The 21,202-nt window shown below is 45.8% G+C and overlaps 1 protein-coding gene across 2 annotated transcripts in view; it reads right to left on the reverse strand.

The window, feature by feature from the left end:
• Positions 1-21,202, reverse strand: part of AR (androgen receptor) — a 530,339-nt gene that overhangs the window by 29,646 nt on the left and 479,491 nt on the right. For both annotated transcript variants that reach the window (XM_078640138.1, XM_078640139.1), the window contains exons 4-6: positions 20,072-20,368; positions 17,291-17,435; positions 11,890-12,020 (exon numbers count right to left, since the gene is read on the reverse strand). In XM_078640138.1, coding sequence (XP_078496264.1) covers positions 11,890-12,020; positions 17,291-17,435; positions 20,072-20,368 — 573 coding nt within the window. The remainder of the gene's footprint in view (positions 1-11,889; positions 12,021-17,290; positions 17,436-20,071; positions 20,369-21,202) is intronic.

Consider the following 21,202-nt stretch of genomic DNA (forward strand, 5'->3'; position numbering starts at 1 on the left):
ACCGTGGGACTCCTACTCCGACGACGGGGAATGATTCAGGCATGTGAATCTATGAAAGACACCCCTAATACTGGAGAAACACAGTACAACATCTTTATACAATCCAAACAGTGATGGTGTAGTGGAGCGTGTTAATAGAGTAATCAAGAAGATCATTCAACTGTCTGCTACAAGTGGTAGTGACCGGGAGACACAGTTGGAAAAAAAACTGTATGGGTGTCCATTTGAGAGGCCACAGGACACCCCTTATTTGTTCTGATGCATGGGAGAAACCCTAGTACTAAAAATAACCCAGGGTGGTTATTTGAATCCAGTGTGGTAAATTGGTCACAGGATGAAGTATACAATAGAGTAGAATCGACACAGTTCAAAAGGAAGATCTAGTATGATACTATACACGGAACTATGGACTGTCAAATTATGGTGGGTCCAATGGGTGACAGCTACAAACGATCTGAAAGGTAAAAGTCAATTTTATGAACCAATTGAGGTTGTGGAGGAATTAACGAATGTGGTGCGTCTGACAGATGGAAGAGTTTGAAACTTAAGAGAACTTCAAAATGCTCGGCACCTAACACATCAGTATATGGATCTTCTTATGGTTCTGGCAATGATGTGATAGATGATATTATTCTAAACAACAGCTGAGTGACTGAATATAACAAAATATAAGACACATTGATAAATGTGTTGCCTGGTTGTTCGAATCTCAATACAGACAGGCAAAATGATGCTGAGTGTATGGATACAATTTGTGGTAGTATGGGTGCCTCTGGTAAATAAAGTCATACCTGTACTAAAACCTCAAAGATTCTGGGGATTACCATGCCAGAGGCTGGAAAAAGTAGTGATGATGACAATATTGAACAACTTATTGACTCAAAACGGAAAAGTTAACAACTTGTATGGTTAAAGGATTATAGTTCAGAAAATTTTCCATTGTAGTCAGGATTTTCTAATTGGTTTTTTTGGGGGGTGGAGAAGGGATGGGTTTCTCGAACATACAATTGTAATGTTCTTGTGGGTCAGATGTAGATTATGTTTGCAAGTCATGTTAAGTTTTCTTTTTGTTTAGAAAGTGGGATGTGTTATGGGTCTTTATTTCTTTAGATTGTTTGTAGGGTGAAGTAGAATCTTGCGGAGAGCGGGAGACGGTTGGCTTGTGAGGACGCTTGCCTGTCTGCTCTCTTATTGTTTTGAAATAAACGTATTGATGTAACCTACACGCAGTGGACCTTAATGCATAACACCATGCCACTAACTCATGGAGGAAGGAGGATGGGGAGGAATCAGCTGATAGACATAGTATGCGTCAAAAATAATGTTACTGAAGGTAAGTGCTGAGACAGGAATGTCCCCTACTTGGTGTACAGATGGCCCCCTGTCCTGCGTGAAAAAACCAGAATTCTAGTTCCAAGATCCGGTGCGCCTGGTTGTGTGAATGAATGCTAGTGAATTCTGGTATGTATTGGGAGTGCTTGAGTGAACCAGAGCGACAACGGCTTGTGGGTTCTATTTTAGAAGCTGGTGGCCTGTGCAAGTGCAGAAGATGGAGGGGAGCTTGATTTCCCAGACAGTCGAAGTGTACTGCTGTCATTCGGCAGATTAAAGAGAGGGAATCCAGACACTGAAGTGATGAGAGAAGACAGGTTTCCTCTTACAACTTTGATTAAGTCCTTTTTGCTACATAGGGTAGCTGATTAGACTTCCTGAAATTGCCATTTAGTAAATGGCATGGGAGAGGGATGGGACTGCATTATGTATGTATGTATGTTTGGATTTATATAGCGCTTATAACCCAGGGGTCTCTAAGCGCTTTGCCTTGGGAACCCGTCCTGGCTTTTCCCTGTGAGATAGCCCCTACAGGGCATCCCCAAGGTGAAAGCCAGGCATCCCGCCGCGGGGGGCCGTTGTGGAGATTAAGCAAGCTTAATGCCCAGAGTTGCAAAGTGTGAACCCATGATTAGGTCAGGCACCGAAGCGAGAATTATCGAGTCCGTGGACATTTGAGCTCGAGACCCTGCCGCGTCGGGAATTGAACCCTGGTCCCGGGTCTGACCTCTGCTTCAGGGTCTGCCTGCTCTAACCAGTGAGCCACACTTCTCCACTTCTGTGTCAGGGTGTGAAGGGTCCTTTAGAAAGGAAGCTTCACTTGGTCTTTCTTCCTGATCACTATCAAGCATGGCTGTGGATAGTTGTACACAATTGGGTTACAGGTTGTGGGGGTTAAACCCTTATCATGCAGCAACCACAATTCTTCTCAGGATGAAGTCACAAGAAAACCCTAGATTAACCTCTTATGCTTAAGTCAGAGACAATATGTAAAGTATTTGTACAACACTTAAAACAGTGATACAGTGAAAACAAGCCAAAAAGAGCCCACAACAGGATTGGAAAATTAGAGGAACTTTTAATAAATAGACAAGACAAAACAACAAAAATCCAATCAGTTGAATCAGAGATAATCACGTTGAAAGATTTTAGTAAAAATAGCACCAAAAGGTATAAAGCGGCAACTGTGAACAACTGGTCATCCAGGACCGGGTCAAAGTCACAAATTCAGGCTAACCGGGATGGAGAGCAGGCCGGTTACAGGGACCCATTCAGGCTTGCTGTAAGAGTACCTTAAATCCTGGTTTGTGGAGCGTTGTGAGGATCCGTGTTGATGATGCGTTACACAGGGGAAGCAATGCGTCGGTTCCGAGATGAGACGATGGTGTGGAGCAAGGTCCTGCTGCATCACTGTTGAAGACCCTGTTGATGAGAGCTTGAATTGCAAAGTCTATGCTCGAGTATGTGTTGTGCAGGCGGGGCGATGGGCCTGTCATGAGAAGCTGCAAGGTTGCGATGAAGGATGCGGCGGTGTCGTCGAGCCTGCCATCGATGTGAGGGGCTTTGCAGAGGATGCGTCAAGCCGGTTCCGATGCGGTGACGGGCTGCGATGCAGTTCTTTGCGGTCGTTCCGATCCACTCAGCAGTGGCGATACATCGATTACAGCAGAGGAGATAGGTCAGTTCTGCTGGATCCACAGAGGCTGGCAGACCATCTGAGACCCATTTCCAAGGGCCCACTACTGGGGTGGCACCACTTGGCAGGGTAGCCTCGGAGATGGAAGAGTCCAGGGCCAGAAGCAAGGTTGTTGGCGACTTCTGATCTGAGGCTAAAGTCAGGAGGCCTACCAATTAGCCCTTGGAGTCACTCTTGGATATAGGGTTCAATAGATGCAGGTTCAGTCCTTCTCATTCAGGCAGGAGGGCAGCAGTCAGCACGTCAAGGCAGTAGCACAGCAAGGCAGCAGTCCACAGGGCAGCAGTCCAGCATGGCAGCAGTCCAGCAGGGCAGCAAGCCTTCTTCATGGCAGAATATCTACCGGTCTAGAGGTGGTGTCTGAGGTCCAATATTTATACCTGGTACCCTTCCTCAGGAAGGTGGAGGAAGCTTCTAGAAATTCCCTTCGAAATCCACAGGCATACTGCCTTCCCTGCCCTGGCTCACGACTAACTACCGGGGAGTTAGCAGCCATTTGTGTGGAGGCAGGACACAGCCTATTTAATGCAAGTGGGGCTGTGCCAGGCTCCTGCCTCCCATCCCTAAGCTCTCAATTGTATGTGACTGTCTAAGAGGAATACACAAAGCCCAACTTTCAGCTGGGCTTTGTAATTCAAAGTCTGACTTCACCCTACGAGTGACTTATATGTATTAAAAAGGAAGGTTGGATCTTGGCAAAACGTTTATTTTGATAGGTCGAAATAACAGTTTAAACTGCGGACACAGGCAACATTGACAAGCCTGAGACATGTTTAAAGGGCTACTTCAGTGGGTGGCACAATCAGTGCTGAAGGCCCACTAGTAGCAATTAATTTAATTTATAGGCCCTGGGCACATGTAGCGTCACTTTACTAGGGATTTACAAGTAAATTAAATATGCCAATTGGGTACAAGCCAATGTTACCATGTTTTAAGGATGGAGCTCATGCACTTTACCACTGGATAACAGAGGTAAAGTGTTCTGGGTGTTAAAGCTATTATCAAAAACGAGATCAGCAAAAATGGAGAAGGAAGGTTAAAGGTTTGAGGTAAGACCACCGTAAGGATGACAAGTCTAACCATAGTTAAATGCTCACACCTCTTTTAGCATCTGATGTGGGTGCTCCACACTGGAGATCACCCTGCTGTGAAGAGCATCACTCAAGACAAAGGCGGAGGCTGCAGCACAACCTGAGCAGGACACATGAAAAGAGAACTGACCAAAAGACAGACAGCGAATACAAATCCCCAGTCTGCTAACTCTATCTAAAATTGGGAGTTGCTGACCCACATATTGTTCCAGTTTTAAGTTCTCTCTGATCAAGGAGAGGGTGCTCCACAGAGTAACCAGAAAACTACTGCACAACCAAGGCTGGTTTCTTGACCGGACATCACCTAGAGTATGATTCGGAGGAAGAACTGCTCGATTGTTCCATCTCTGTCTGAGCGCAAGGGAAGGAGCAAGCTCACCCTGCAGGAGGAGCTGACTGTTAGGAAGGGGCTAGAAAGCATTGAACCTGGTGCAAGGGTCCGTCCACCAGATGCTTACTGACTGAATGACTGATTTGAACTACATTGCAGACCAATCCAAGAGATCCTCAGAGGAACCACACCACTTTTTAATTGTACACGATTGACCTCTCGTGTCATCCAAGTTGCTGTTACCTGTATTTGAAGTGTGCAATACTGTTTGTCCCAACTGTAGCCGGGATCAACATTTTCCCTGTGGCACCCACTGCGTGTCTGTTGACCCGGACGGCATGATTGCCATACTGCGAGATTGTGTACCAGGCTGCCCGAATGTGAAGACTGCCAATCTGTGGTACTCCCCTCACCATTTAGTGGCTAGCTTGGCACTGACCCTCAAGGAGGCAAGTAAGCTACGCTGTTTGGAAGATCAAGGCAGTCATATCAATGCACAATGTCCTGAACTAGCACACGGAAAGCAAGGCGCTGAAGACTTTATCGCACATATGGGCTGTTGCCATCATGCTGCCAACTACGCCTAGAAGTACCAGGTTGTAGCCAGACTCAGCATCCAGTGAAGAGGAATGCTGAACCTCCTCCATCTGGGCAGCTTAAGCGCGACTCATAGTATACTCACCCACGATTCGGGACGGCGAAGCCTACCAGGGCCCAGAAGAAGGACAATGCCAGAAGCCACCTTCCGTGCCACAATCCACCTAAGACTCACAGTGTGGTTTACAGCTACCTCACCTGAGCAGGACTGACACGAGGTGTGCACTTGATTATGCGCACTACCAGTGAACTTACCTGTCGGGTTCGATCCGCCGAAGTCAAGCCTCGCAGTCGGGACCCTGATCTCCTGTGCTCAAGATGAACCTCGCAGTCGGGACCTCAGATCAGTTCAACGTTGAACCTCGTGGTAGAGTACTGCATCGTCATAGAGCCATGTAGGGATATCTTCGGAGCGGCACTGGGTTGAAGCACACTGCTTTGGTTCCGATGGGCACAGAGGTGAAAATGCATCGGTTTCGTAGCAAAACGGGTGCAGAATCCACTTCTGAGACCTAAGGCTAGAGGGGGCACCTCAGGCAAGGGTAGGGCTCACAGAAGGCAGAGTCTAGCAGCCCCACCAGAGTTGCAAGAAGTCTTTTATGACCCTGAGATTTTGGAAAACAGGAGGCAAGCCAGCAAGTCCTTGGAGTCACTCTGGGTTTAAGTGAGATGGGTCCAGTCCTTGCCCTCATCAAGGCAGAGATCAGCAGACAGCAGGGCAGCTCAGCACAGCAGTGAAACAGTTCCTTAGAACAGTCAGTCAAGCAGAGTGCCAATCCTTGTAGCACAGCAGTCTTTACTCCTGGCAGAGTTTTTCACAGGTCCGGTAGTGTACTTTCTTGGTAGGGGCAGAGTCCCAGTACTTATGCCGAAATGTGCCTTTGAAGTGGAGGGGGGGGGGGTTGACTTCAAAACAGCTCCTTGAAGTGCACGGGTCCCCTTTCATCACTGCCCTGTATGCCAGGCTACATGTGGTGGGGTAGGGGAGGGGGCTAATCAGCCCTTTGTGTGGGACACAGTTCACTGCCCATTCAGATGTAAATGCCAGCTCCCACTCCCCCTTCCTGCCAAGGAAGGCTATCAGAACGCAGATGAGTCACAGCCACCTATTCCTGTGTTTGTGGCTGTCTAGAGGGAATGCACAAAGTGTACCTTCCTAGAATAGTTCAATCCAACGTTACCATTAAAGAGGATTTATCATCACCATTCCAAAGATATGAAACATGATGCAGCTACTCCTTTCTAATCAGGAATTTCAGCTTAAGAGTGTTTTGAGGAATTCCCAATGCTAGCCTATGAGAGGAGTAGGCCTCACAGTAGTAAAACAAATTTAGCTGTTTGTCACTAACAGGACATGTAAAACCTACAAATACATGTCCAACACAGCACACTGCCCTTAGGACTACATAGGGCCAACCTTAGGAGACTTATATGTGTAATAAAAGGGGATTTTAAAAATTGGGAAGTGGTTTTAAATGCTAAGTAGCGCACACACAGGCCCTACGATGGCAGGCCTGACACAGGTTTGAAGGGCTAATTGTGTGAGTGACACAACCAGTGCTGCTGGCCCACTAGTAGCATTTAGATCACAGGCCCTAGGTAGATGGTAGAAGGATGGTAAGTGGAGAAGCGTGGCTCAGTGGTTAGAGGCGGCAGACCCGGAAGCTGAGATCGGCTGTGGACCAGGGTTCGATTCCCCGCCTCGGTGGGTCTCGGGCTAAAAAATTCCACGGACTCGACAATTCTCGCTCCGGTGCCTACTCGACTCACGGGGTCACACTCTGCGACTCTGGGCAATAGCTTGCTTAATCTCCACTACGGCCCCTCGTGGCGGGATGCTTGGCTTTCACCTTGTGGATACCCTGCCGGGGTATCTCACAGGGGAATACCAGGACGGGTTCCCTAAGCAAGCGCCTTGATGCCTTCGGGTGATACGTGCGCTATATAAGTCGCAATAAGTCGCAATACATGGTATACCACTTTACAAGGGACTAACAGGTAAACTAAATATGCCAATCAGGTATACACCAATGTCACCGTGTTTAGGGGAGAAACACATGCACTTTGGCACTGGATGTCACCATGTTTAGAGTAGAAGCACATGCACTTAAGCACTGGTTAGTAATGATAAAGGGCTTGGAGTCCTAAGGTCAGAGAAAAGATACAGCCAAAAGTGGAGGTAAGGAGGCAAAAGGTTGCTGGAAGACCACCCACAGAATGGCATGTCTAACAGAGACTTCATGTGAAATTCCTCTAGATTCTTCACCTTATAAGTAGTAAAGTAACACCCTTCATGAGATAGGAATGAGTAGTGCAGATTAACCATGGAAGTTATTCCGGACAGCCCTGCAAAGTATATGCATCAAACAACAAGGAGATGGATACAATGCTTGAATTAATCTCAGCCATTGGCAATCATTGGGGCAGCCTTTATCTCCATCATGTTTCACCCACCAGTCCACCCCAGGCGGAGGCCCACCTCAAACAATCAGTCTTGGTAGCAGTCCATCCTGAACTGCTAGGTGAGTGCTCCTCCAGAAGGGAATACAAGCAAACACAAACCGTTTTGGCTTATTTAGGCCTTTAACATAGGGTGCAACTTGAATACTATGGTGCACTGAGTACGGAAATCACATCTTGGCATACCCGTCACACTAAGGGCATCAACTGCAACAAATAATGAGATGATAGAATTAATCCCAGCCACTAGCTTTTTAGCCCGTTGTGTCAGGACTTTTCAACTCCCGTTCTGGAGGAGGCATTTTGGTTTGATTTAGCAGATAATATTTTTACCACATGACTCTCCAGGGCAGCAAAAACTGACTCTAAAAGAGACACTGAGAGGGAAAAGAGAATCTGAACGTATCAAGTCTTCTACTGCTGTTTGTACCAAAAAGGTAAAAGAACAGACTCCTTCTGAAGGAAGTCCAGATGTTTACAGGATGTCACCTTCTGGAAAGGTGTTGCGATTACTAGTGGTCCGTGATCATCCTCCTCACCCTCCCCAGTGTGTTTGGCTTTCCAAAAAGCCATCACGGCATCCTGCAGTTCCTCCTTCCAGGCAGAATTCTTCATATGAAGACCAACATCCTTACAGAACTGGTTCAAATCACTTTCAGTATAGGAATACAAGTTCTCAAAACTAAATGCAGTTTCTACTGCAACGTCTGGGTCATCCAGGTGAGACATGATTGACTTTCAAGGGGTGTCACAAAAAAAATCGAAGAACAAGAAACGGTATGTGGTTGCGTACTGGTCTTAGTGCAGAGTATGTAGTGCAACAATGAGTCACTGTGGTACTGCGTAAGCTCAAGCCCTATCCTCACCTCTGATCACCAATGTTAGAAATGGGCCTTCTGGTTGGCTAGAGTATGTACCTAAGCCAGTCACAACCCACCACCCTAGTCAGGGTAAGGGAGTTACACAACCAGAATCCCCATTTCCAACAGTAAGTCACATAGAATCTGTGCATATATGCTAGAGGGTGGAAAGAGGTTCTCTGCCTCTGAAACATCTTCCTTGTTGCACCATTTATCCTCATTGGCCATCTCCAAGGCATCCGAGTCCAATTCAAACGTTTTCACCTTATAGGCCAATCTCTGTGCCTTAGAGAGGGATTATGGCAAGAGTTTGACAGTAAAACAGGCCTGAACCTTCTCCTTTCCTACTGAGATGATATCAGCCGACTTCAAAAGTTTCAAAAGTGGTGCTAAAATCAGATGTCTGGGATGTGTCTGTAACAGTGAATGGGTTGGTGTGGGATCATGTGGCATTAGGCCCAGAGTATTCAAAGCTGGAGAACCTGTGGCATATTATCCCTTCTTGGGGTATATCCCAGAAGGTTGAGAGGTCACCTCCAAGATCTCCAACATGGTCACCGAAGGCCTATGCAAGGTCCATAGAGTGAGGCAGAACCTCAACTCGACCATTTTTAGAACCGGATCAAGTACAAAGATAATGTAGAGTTCAGCGTCTAGGGTTGGCTCTGCCAAGACTCTGAACTGTCCAGAACGCAGGACCGTTTTATCTAAGAAGAAGATGAGGTTTGCGCTTTAATCAGAAGACACCTGGGGTGACTTGGCCTTGCAAGGTAACTCATAGGGAATGCTTTGGGATATCCTCGAAGGACCAGGTCAAAATATTTGTTTCTTATTCCCTGATGGCCTTCAGATGCACTGGGGAGCAACAGTCACAGGAAAGGGGGTCATGGTTAGACCAAAGACACCACACACAGATGTATTGTGGAGCCAATAAAAAAATTCTTACTGTGACACCATGAAAAGGACTTGAACCCTAGATCCTAGAAGGTACAATTCGACCACAACACTGAACAAATACTGAGGAATTTCATTGGTGAGACCCTGAGAGACAGAAACTGACTCCAGTGCTACAGTTGGTGCCAATATGTTCCATGTTAATGTCACATTCGGGTTGATAAAGCTGTGGCTGAAGCCGCACGGCCTCACCTGGTGCCTCTGGAGAGATAATAATGATGCGTTTGTGATCCAATCTGGTGCCTGGGTTATATTGATAAGGTGAGGAATCGAATTAAAGAAGTATCCATTAGAAAGACATTTTTGGGACTATGCTTTCTTATGATTTCTATATTTGAGTGATGCGTATGAAAAGCCTTTCAAGCTCTAAACAACTTTGGAGAGATTCACTTTTAAAAGAAGAACTGATAACAGACTACACTTGTTCTGCGCTGACAGCACAATGTTTATTTCTGTTGAGACCAAAGCTGTCATAACGCTTCATGACAGATGACTGAAATGTCTACTCGATTTCCTACATTCATAAAGGAGGTTACAGGATGCCTAGAGGGCTCTTAACGAGAAAAAAGCAAATGCTGTTTCGCATACAGAGATTTCTGGATCAGCAAAATGTATGCATTGGAAAAGTCATGCAAAAAGCAAGAATGCCTGATGAGGGGGAGGGATGGGTCAAGAGTATTATTATATTTGTTATGAAGAGGATCTACCTACTCGGCTGTATCAGTTAAACATATTGAACTTATCTGTGAATTTACTCATGATTTTTTTACTATGCATATTTTGGGAAACGATTTTACTTGGAATCATTCATATTATTTAAAAATACTTTGTTTGATCTTGAGTTGTACAAGTGCTGCAGTGTGCCCTGGTCCTGACTCCTCATCTTGAACTGCTCTGGCTAAGGCATCCCCGCCTTACCCTGCACTCTGAACAATGTCTACACAGGGTCCTTCCTGCATCTGTTCATGTTCAGTAACTAACTCTTGTCAAGGTTTAGGTTACTTTATGAGTCCATTCTACTGTGCGATGACACAACATTGGTTATTGGTTACAACAGAGCTTAACACGTCACTATGGATAGCTGACTTACAAATTAAGCAGATTTTAACAATTCTTTAAATAGGAGGAAACACGCTGAAGACACTTCATCTCTAGCAGTCTCTCGACAAGTTTTGTTTCTTTAATCACGTTGAAAACAGAGTCCAGTGCTCTTTGGTACAGCCCTTGCCTTGTGGGCATTTATGAGATGGGGTTTGGGCAGGCGTGGGTCATGACACTAAAATATAGAGACGACGTGCTCAGTGTCGCTCTTCTAAGGGGAGGGTATCTGCTGCTTGTGTGCTGGGTGTTTGGCGAGGGCCAACTGGATTTCTTGCTGACCCCTATTTGTCTCTGCTCATGACCTAAATAACTATGCAATTATCCAACTTATCTCTGACCGCAACTCCATCCACCCACAAAAGAGCTCCGCCATTCGGCTTCCTACAGTTCTGTTTCTCCCTTCCTAACAAACCTACTCCCCCCCACACACACATCAGGGGCGGCTCTAGGCTCATGGCGGCCCTGGGCAGGGAGCGTAGGTAGGGGGCCCCGGTAGAGGGGGTGCGGGCGGGGCGCGAAGGCCAGTGAAACAGAGCAGCCAACTCCCTGCCAGGGGCCGCCAAGCAAATATGTATCCATCCTCAGAGGATTATTATATTAAGGATATATATTGGCATGGTGGCCCCTGGGGTTTGGTGGACCTGTGCAGGTGCACAGCTTACACATGCCTAAGGCCGCGCCTGCACGCATTTTTCTGCCCTCCACCCCAGCAATACGTCTACATTCTGCTTCACCAGGGAATGCCCCACCCTCCTCACCATCCACAACAAGCCTCCGCCGGTGGAAGTCCCACAGCTCTCTTCCTCTGTGCCTTCCTCCCAAGCCTACCCAACACAACTTCATCATCCACCTTCCACTGCAATGCAATGCACATCTGCTTCCAAAGACAAAAATAATATTTCTACATTTGTAAAGTGTAAACTTACAAAATAGGCGCTTCAGGGCCTTCGGGGTAAGTGAGCTATTTCCCAGAGTCACATGATGCTGAGCTGCCGCCAGCGCCAAGGATCGAACCGCGAGCCCCGTGCTCGAGTCAGCCACTCTGGCTCCTGCGCCATACCTCTCCCTGAAATATCTGACTCCCTATTCGCATCACCCCATCAGGGACCCTGTCCTGGGTCCAATTGCAAATCTCCCAGTAGCCAGTCTCACAACCTTCCTCATCCTCATCTTCATCCACCCTCCACCTCTGGAACGCAATGCACGCCACCTCTATTATAAAAAAACACTCACTTTGGAGCTCGGTAGGCACCATATAAAGTCATATACCCACATATATCAACACATACACACACTGCTGCCTTACACGGCTCGTCTCTGTCAGTGGCAGCGTTTTATGGGAGATTTTTGAATCTTAAATTATTGTCATTGTGTTCTTAAGTTGCATAAAGATAATATTATATCGCTTGGATAAAATGGAAACAGCCATAAATATAACAAAAATTAAATGGAATCCATGCCACTTACTAATACTGAAGAGAAGCAATGCTTTCATGCAAAGAAACTCTTCTGTGGTAATCTGGAGCCACCCAAACTCCTGGGAGAGGTGTCGCAGCCTCACACACTGACTGTACATCCTGGACTTGTGCATCCTGTACCTGGGGAAGACAGACACAGTTTCATATTTCTGTTTAACATTCGTTGTTTGCCTCATCAATAAACCATTCTCATTTCCATGCAGACTGCAAACAAAAGCCAAGCCTGCATCATTGTCACAGACCCTACTGAAGGGTAGGAACCTCTTGTGCAGTGACAATGACTCTCTTAATTCAAGGACTGCTCCTATAGCCAACCTACACAATCTGACACCGCCCTGTGGAGGTACTGCAATGTGCTCTGTTTTGGATAATGCAGATGTACATCCCTCCATACACTGGGCTTCATCCCCTCACATGAAAGGCAGGATCTAGGAAAGGAAGCTGAGAGTGGGCCTGGCAGCACATCCAGGCCAGGCTCTCTGCTCTCACAGGACAAGGAGTGATGAAGGGACTGCTTGACTCCATCTCAGCTGCTGGTCATTATTCTGTGCTGCATTCCATTCCATTTTTCTCAGGTCGTCTGCGCTGTCTGCTGTTCCAAACTTGCAGAAATGCCAACTATGGAGTCCTATAGACTGGCCTAAAAAACTGAATATTATAATACTTTTTCTGAAGAGTTGTCAACAAAGCAAAATGTGTAAATCCAGTAATGCTAAAGACAAGAAGGAATGATGAGCGTTTAGGACCACATAATCCTAAAAAGCAAAAACAAAAAGCATATAGGTTTCTAGAGCTTAAATGTAAATGTAAACGTAAATGTAGAGGTACTTGTATAGCGCACGACTACCCGGAGGCCTCTCGGCGCTTGTATGAATACCACTGACCACTGATCCTGGCCTTTCCCTGTGAAGTGCCCACTCCTGGGCACCCCCAAGGTGAAGTCAGGCATCCTAGCGTTGTTGGGGCCGTTGTGGAGATTAAGCAAGCTATTGCCCAGAGTTGCAGAGTGGGACTTATGATTAGAATAGGCACCGAGGCGAGAATTATCAGGTCCAAGGAAATTGAGCACAAGACCCGCCGAGGCGGGAATAGAACCCTGGTCCCGGGCTAGACCTCTGCATCAGGGTCTGCCGCTCTAACCATTGAGCCACACTTCTCCACAGCTTAGAGCTTAGAGGACTGTACCTCACTATAATACTCAGGGCGGGAAATAAGCAGTTCCAAAGAGTACCCATCTATTCCAGCAGGTAAGTGACTCCAGCGGTTAGAAGCTCAAACGGGCAACTGACTAAATACAACTAGAACAATTCTGAAACCACCAGTGGGGTTGTCAGAAGTATAACTGTGCAGTGTCTGTCAAAAACTTCACTGCCTGAACAAGTTACAAATGACACACATAAATATGTGCTGAAAGCTTAACATGCCCGTTCCTGGTTGTCATAGGGGAGAGGGGTTGGCCTAACGGCTAAGGCGCTCGACCTCCGACCTGGGGATCTAGGTTCGAGTCTCGGTAACGACGCCAAAAAAAAAAAAAAAAAAACTCCTGTGATTCTGGGCAAATCACTTAATCTCCCCGTGCCTAAAAAAATTAAAGTGTGTCCTCATGTAACGTAACTGGTGCTATGTAAAGCGCTCTGATACCTGATTCGGTTCGGGTCTAGTTTGCGCTATATAAAACTCTGTAAAAAAAAAAATAGGTAACCCTGGCGCACTTGTGTATATGCTGGTTTTTAGGGGTTTCCTTTGAGGCAGTCTGTATCATGGCCAGATTTCTTTTCGGAAAGGCAAACAAGTGCTGAGCCCTGCCAAAGGGATCAGAGTCCATCATTGAGCCAGAAGGATTGGCCAAGCTAAGGCCGATCCGACCTGCGAAAAATCACATTCACAGCCTTAATGTGGAGAGATCATCAATGGGTGGTGCAAAGAACTTCAATCTCCCAAGCTTTCTAGTATGCCCCTTCAGTCTCTATTCTTCTACGGATGTAAATGGAGAGAGAGTGTGATGGGCTGCCAGCTAGATGATAAGGACCTAAATAAGCGTTTCTACCTCAGCCTAATACTCTGGTGATGGTGCTTTGTGAAGGGGCGTGAACTGGAGGAGAACAATTGTAAATCCCTAGCACACTAAGACAACTGGGATAATGAGATCAGCGCCCTGAATGGAGGAAGCGCCCTCACTTGTTTTGTTATGTTATAAGCTTGTAAAGCACCTGGTTACACTGCACTAGTGTGGCCCCGCGTTATGGACTGCCACGTTAAGCCACTCAGCTGCTCATTCTGCTACACAGCGCCCTGGAGGCCTCCACTTGCTCTAACACAGCTGACTTACATCTGGGATAGAGAGAGAGGTTAAAGTGCGTATGTGTGGCTGGCCGTCGCGACGGCCGAACAAAAAGACATGCACTTTAAACGGTGCACAGACAGTCCATCCTCCTCTCTGCTGCTGTCACTCAGCAGCGGTACCGCCCCCATCCTGACGGTCTATTCGGGACGGGGGATGAAAAATAAAATGGTAATAAATGACCATATTATTTTCCATCTCTGGGCTTTTGGGGAGATTTTAAGTGGGGCGACGCTCCTCCGCTACAACGGAGGAGCCACACCTGGATGATAGCCCACATTTATTTAGGTGATGTGAAGTACTGATTGTTTATTTTTTCAGTACTTCAATAGGTAATCTTTAATCCTGGCCATATGTGGTGCTGATCATCTAGTACTAGCCACTCGTTTTGACGTTTTGATTTCCGGACTTGTAACTCTGCAAAACAACATCATCATCCACAACAATGTTTTTTTTGAAGGGTGACCTTACTAATGCTCAAATCCTTTTTTGTCACTAAAGACTGGGAAGATGGAAGACCTGCTTCAGTGACTCTGGAGAGCTCTAGGGCACAAGTGTGAAAGGTTTCCGGCATCAGCTTATCAGTGAGTCAAGTAGGATCCTTATCCTCTGAGGGCTTTGAGAAGGTTGTATCAAGAGTGGGACCTGAATGAGCAGGGGCACAAGAGAGCCTTCTACAGGGAAAGTCGCAGCTCAGTTATTTCACTGCTAATAGATTAGATATATTTAGCCGCTCCATGACGTGGTGACTGCTTTCAGGGTTAATACCAAATGTTAACAACATCCAACTCAGACATCATGTAGTCCATGCCATAGTTTAGAACAGGGTTCTCCAATATCGGTCCTGCAGGGCCGGATCCATGCCAGATTTTTAACTACATGTATCTAAATGTGGATATGCTAAAAATCTGGCATGGATCCGGCCCTCCAGGACTGACATTGGGGAACCATGGAGAAGACAATGTATTGTGCAGCAAGCACGCAGCCATACCCATCCATACCCCACCGTGAGATTAACAATTTGTACAACCAACACAAAGAAGCTGTGAACACCATTTCTTGTTAGATCGAGGAGACACAGCTGCACTGATATTGCTTGATCTCAGTGCAGCTTTCGACACTGTTTCTCACAATATACTCCTCAGATCCCTCGCCGCCATGGGTATCGCTGGCAAAGCCTTAGACTGGTTGGCATCTTTTCTGACGGACCGGACCTTTCACATTTTTTCACATTCCACCACCTCCAAAACCTATTCTTCCCCTTATGGAGTACCCCAGGGCTCGATCCTCAGCCCCCTCCTTTTTAACATTTATGTCACTCCTTTGGCTCATATTGCTAAACGTTCTGGTTTGACTTTGTATACCTACGCCGACGACTCACAAATAGTCTTTTCCGTATCTCAATCTGACCAGGCCTCCACTTCCCCCCTTCAAGTAGGTCTTAGGGAGATATCCGATTGGATGAATCTCAACCTACTAAAACTAAATGGTGGGAAGACTGAAGTCCTGGACCTTGGGCAAAAACTCGACTTTGGAGTTCTAGGCATTGGCCATCTGAGATGGGTTTACTTCCATCTCCTTCAGAGCATGTGCGCAACCTGGGTGTGATTATAGATAATGGACTAACAATGAAATGTCAGGCCAATAAAGTGGCAGCCACTTGTTTCACCATCCTGCGCTGGCTAAGGAAAGTCTTATGGATGCTGCCGTCCGACACCCAGAGATCCTTAATGAACGCCTTGGTGACCTCCCGGTTGGACTATGGCAACATACTCTACCTGGGGACAAGCAAGGCTGTCACGCAACGGCTGCAACTAGTTCAAAACGCCACCGCACGTCTGCTCTGCGGATGTCGAAAAACTGACCACATCACAGAACGCCTTTGCGAGCTACACTGGCTTAGAGTTGAGAGTCGCGTGAAATTCAAGGCATTGAGTTACATGCATAAGATCAAGACTGGGATTGCCCCCACTTACTTACAGTCCCTTGTTAAGATTTACGTCCCTTCTCGCTCTCGCCGCTCCTCTTCACAAAATGTATTTTGTGTGCCCAAGTATAGACTATCTAGAATGGGTGGCAGTTCCTTCTCGTTTTTAGGGCCCAGACTCTGGAACTCCCTCCCCCTCGACATTCGTGCTGAGAACTGCTATGCTCGCTTCCGTAGAGCCATCAAAACCTGGCTCTTTAATCAATAATTTTTATTCGTTAGTGCCCTGTTGCTTTCTGCCTTTTTTAGCGCCAGGAAACCCTTTGGGTAGCTGTCGCGCTTTATAAACCTAATAAATAAATAAATAAATAATACACCAGTGAGCAGAGAGAAAACAAGTCTTTACAGAACTGCCCTTTTAAAAAAATTAGCTGGCTTGACCTCTTTGAGAAATCAAAATGATTAGCCGCAACTGTAAGATTGTGGAGGAGCCTCTTGTTGTGAACTGCAGCCCTCTTTGGAGGATCTCTGACCGGGTTACTTTACCCCCATGTTTGCACAAGTTATAGAGGTTTAGTTTTCAACACAGTACCTGTGGGACACCTTAGCTAGTCCCCAACCCTCTTATTTCTACCTACTCCATTGTGTGCACTTCAGCTTAGCTGCACTTTTCCCTACAAAATATGTTCTTCAAAACACAATGCATTGCACAGTCACAGGAAGAGCAGCTACACTACTGTTAACAGCTTTAGACATTTGCCACTAGGAGCCACACAAATTAAGGGAAGCTTAGAATAATGGTGGCTTCAGAATGTTAGTTTTTAAAGTTAATCTTAAAAGGTGATAAGAAAGCAACAGAATCAAAGTTTAACAACTCCTATTGTAAGGACACACTATGTCTCAGAGCATGAAATTGAAGAAATGCAGCAGTTTAACAAATATTAGTAATATTGCTTCATGAATCATGTTCAGAAGCTACAAATACAGTCACATCCCATCTCAAGTGTATGATTTACTCAAAGCTCAGCATCAGTAATATCACAGGCACAGGAGCAGGGCTGATGCTCTTGGGTACATGTTTTGCTGTAGTGGTGGCTTATGTGTAAAATGAATGAAACCTACTCATTGAAGACCAGATCGGGCGCAAAGTAGAGCATTCGGGAATTCACAGTTTTAAACGATCTCCACCCCATGGCGAAGATCATCAGCCCCATCCACGAATACTGGATTATTGTCATTTGGTCATTCACATGCAAATTCGGAAAACCTAGAAAAGATCACAAGAAATAAAAAAGAATATTAACTTTACTCTCGCCCCGAGAATCAGGCAGCAGAGTCAATAATGCACGTAATCAGATGCCCTGTGTCCAGCGACTACAAGTCATTCACAATCTTCCAACCAGTATCCCAACTATCCCATCTCTTCAACTCCATATCACGCACTCCAATGACCCTCCCTAGACTATCCCTGTTCTAGTCAATGCTCTGACGCGTCCGAGATTCAAAGAGATCTTGTCCTGTTTTACACAAGGTATATATATACATGTTCTACTAAGGCCAGACTGTGAGGTGGATGGAATTTACTGCACCCGGTCACGTCTGAAGAAATGAGTCAGGTGAAAGTGTATGGTATTTACCAACAGGGGCGGCTCCTCCGTTAAGGTGGAGGAGCGTCGCCCCACTGCTGAAAGCCAGCAGAGGCAAAAGTGAAAAATAAAATAACAATTAAACTATTTTATTATCATTTTCTTCTTCACTGAGCCAGAACCAGCCGGGTCGGGGCGGGGCGCATCTTCAGCTTTAGGGAGGAGTAATGGGCATGCCGATTTGGACGGCAGTCTTAGGACGGCCAAACGGACATGCGCACTTAGCCTTTCTCCAACCCAGGCATTGTTTGAGCGCCAAACTAGGCCACTCAGGCCAATCCCAGTGCTTCTCTCATGCTGGGTAATAGTATGCCCAGCATGAGAGAAGCGTCTGGATTGTCATCTGGGAGCCTGCGCAGTGTACACCAGGCCTGGACTGACGGAGTCGAGGATCAGGAGAGAGGAGGAAAGCGACGGCCGCCAGAGCAGCAGGTAAGAACAGTTTTATATTTTTTAATTTTCTTCCATTTTTTTTATCCGTCGTTGCCTCACCAATTTGCAATGCGAGCAACCGTCAGTGTTTACTATCCCATGTAGATTTTGTTGTGTTAAACTTGTAAATCACCCATAACTCGTTCTAGGTGCAATTTATCGCACATAATAAATAATGTACCCCATGGTATTGTTATTCATGAGGTATGATACATAAAACCTTCATTCTGACAAAGTAGGAATTAGGGCCTAAGACTATTGATTTTCCAACTACAGGCTGTATATCTATGGTGGTTGCTCGTAGAACTTATGGCTAATGATCAGTGTCTCTCTCAAAAACTCCCTTATATATTATTCTCCAAAAAGTAGTGCTTTATTTACCAGTAAAAAGAAATCCAGAATTTTAATTAAAAAGCAAGATATTTTAAAGTGCATGCCTTTTAGGTGCCCCAGGTCAACAATTCCGGGCCTGGATGTGGATTTGCACCGAGTCCGAACCTGGATGTGGAGTTGCTGAACAAAACACAAGTGAGAAATTCTCTATGCTCCTCTTTGTCCACACGTCATCTAGGAAGATGTGGTAGAGAACCCTCAGAGCCACCACAAACCTTGAAGAACACTTTACAACCTGCAGGTTCATGTGGACAGAGGAAGTGCAAAAACCCATGTACCTTTTATAGATCCGAAAAGTTTATTTGCTAACCTTAAGCAAATGGCATCACCTCCACTCTTTTGAGTGATGCTATTTAAATTGAGCTACCTAACGGAGGGCAAACCAGCTCTGAATGTTTACCAATTGAATGTGGTTACTGTACCTTTCCTAAGCTCTAGTATTATTATGAATACATGTTTTGCAAGCCCTGCTGCTGACTCTCCTGGTGATGGTACGAGCAAGGCCGGGTCAGTAAGTATGAGCACCTGAATACAATACACCACTGCCAAATGTAAGCCATCATCTGTGGCAGGAGGCAAAGTGGCTACAGACCTCCCAGGGTGTTCAGCCAATGAACACCCTTTACAAGACCTGTTGATCCCTGGGAATGGGAAGACTGATCTGAATAAGAACTCATCAAGTGCTGCCACTCTCTTCGCATGAAACCCCGTTCAACCTCCTTGATTGGACGAAAGGGAAGCAGCTTATATGCCACTGACGCGAAAGAATTAGAGAGGGGGAATCTTCCCTCTCCTTTCTTAACCACTGCAGGTAAAAACACAGGTGCTGCCCCCTATTTTCAAAGGGACAAACAGTGTTATAACCAGTGTTCAACAAAATTTAACACTGTGTTATCATGATCCTTTTTTTATCTGAGCCTCACCTACCACAATTATACCATTACTTTCTGGACTTTCCTCCTCTAAACATTTCCCCAGCAAATCCTTCATCTCTACTTTCTCCCATTCCTCCTCCTCTTTAGTACCAAGCAATCCATGCTTTCCATGCTCCTTTGCCACCTTTATTCTGTCATTGGTGACCATTACACTCCAGCCTAGCCCCTGCACATAATATCCTCTCTATATCCTGTTTAAACCACCCATACCATCTTCACAAACACAGCAGACCCCAAATCCTCAGAGAATCCTAATTCTGAGCCATACTCATTCTAATTCATCTACTTTCCCTCACTATGAAGTGATCTGCAATCACCTGAATCCCTTTTCATCTCCCACCACCCTTACATCAAGCATTTCATTGACTACTTATCCCGGGACCTGAACATGCTCACTCTCGAGTCCCAGGGATTTAAGGAGCTCTTCACTGCGCTCAACCCCCTTCTGCTCTGGCTCCATACGTAATGTTTTAGGATAAAGAGTGTACATTTCCAACCTGGTAGAGCTTTGGCCCACTTGACCACGTGCACCAGCTGTCTCTCTCCCAGCTCATTGAGACTGGTAAGCAGTTGAGCAAAGCTGTCCGGCTGGTTGTTGTCATGGCCAGCGTAAACAACAATTGGCTCGATGGCTTCCAGTACGTTGAGGAAAATAGGCTGGCTGTTAAAATTCTCAAGGTGAGACAGGCCCAGCATTGAGGACTGGTCTTGCATGGAGTCCCCATTGTTCGGGGATTTTCCTGCTTCACCCTCTTCTTGGATCTTTAAATTTCCCAGTTTCTTTAACTTCCGGGCTGCAGAGAATAACACAGAGGCGTTAGCACAGCTACACCAAGCTGCAATATGTCAAACATCTGATCACTATAGGTCATAATTAACAAAGAATTTACACATAGAGGCAACCTGAGACTGAACATCATCATAGCGAAAGGCCATACACTTAATAAAACATTAAACTTTCAGAAGGCTTTTTTCAAATATGCATAAGACCATTTCAAATGCTTACCTAATGTTGGGTGAATGGAAGCTAAACTTATAGAAGAGAATGGCAAACATTATGGACGTTTGATTATTGTCCTACAAGTACTGAAGACTTTCAGAAACAGGAAAATGTTGTTTTGACTCTCAAATACATGTGGCCAGAAGAAGCCAAGAAGTAGGAATACACGTCACAGCTGTTTTCAAAGATGAAGACGAGAACTTGAGATCTAAAGTAGTAGGGAGTGGACAGATCTACAACTTGTTCTTCTGAATTCTTCACAGTGCATGTATTTTTAAAATGGCAAGATATTAAAAAGAGGGTGTGAAACGAAGTGCAGAAAACATAAGAAGGGAACAGAATCTCAAGTACTGGTCTGTCAAACAGCTCTCACCTGGTTGTCAGTTTCACTTTGTTGAAGTGTTTACTGCATTTATTAAAAGCTAAAGAGCCTTTGTATCTTATGCAATGAACTGGGAACCAAAAACTCCTAGGAAAAGCCCCAACCTAAATGCCTTTACCAGCCCTCATTCACATCTGAAGAGGCTCTTGGTCTTTTCAAGGTGCCTTTTGATATGAAGATGAAGCATTAGTACACTGCTCCCTGCATTAACAGGGCTCAGTGGTTCCACAGCCAGTAGGGTGCTTT

The sequence above is a fragment of the Lissotriton helveticus genome, chromosome 4_2, assembly GCF_964261635.1.
Source record: "Lissotriton helveticus chromosome 4_2, aLisHel1.1, whole genome shotgun sequence".
Classification (NCBI taxonomy): Eukaryota; Metazoa; Chordata; class Amphibia; order Caudata; family Salamandridae; genus Lissotriton; species Lissotriton helveticus.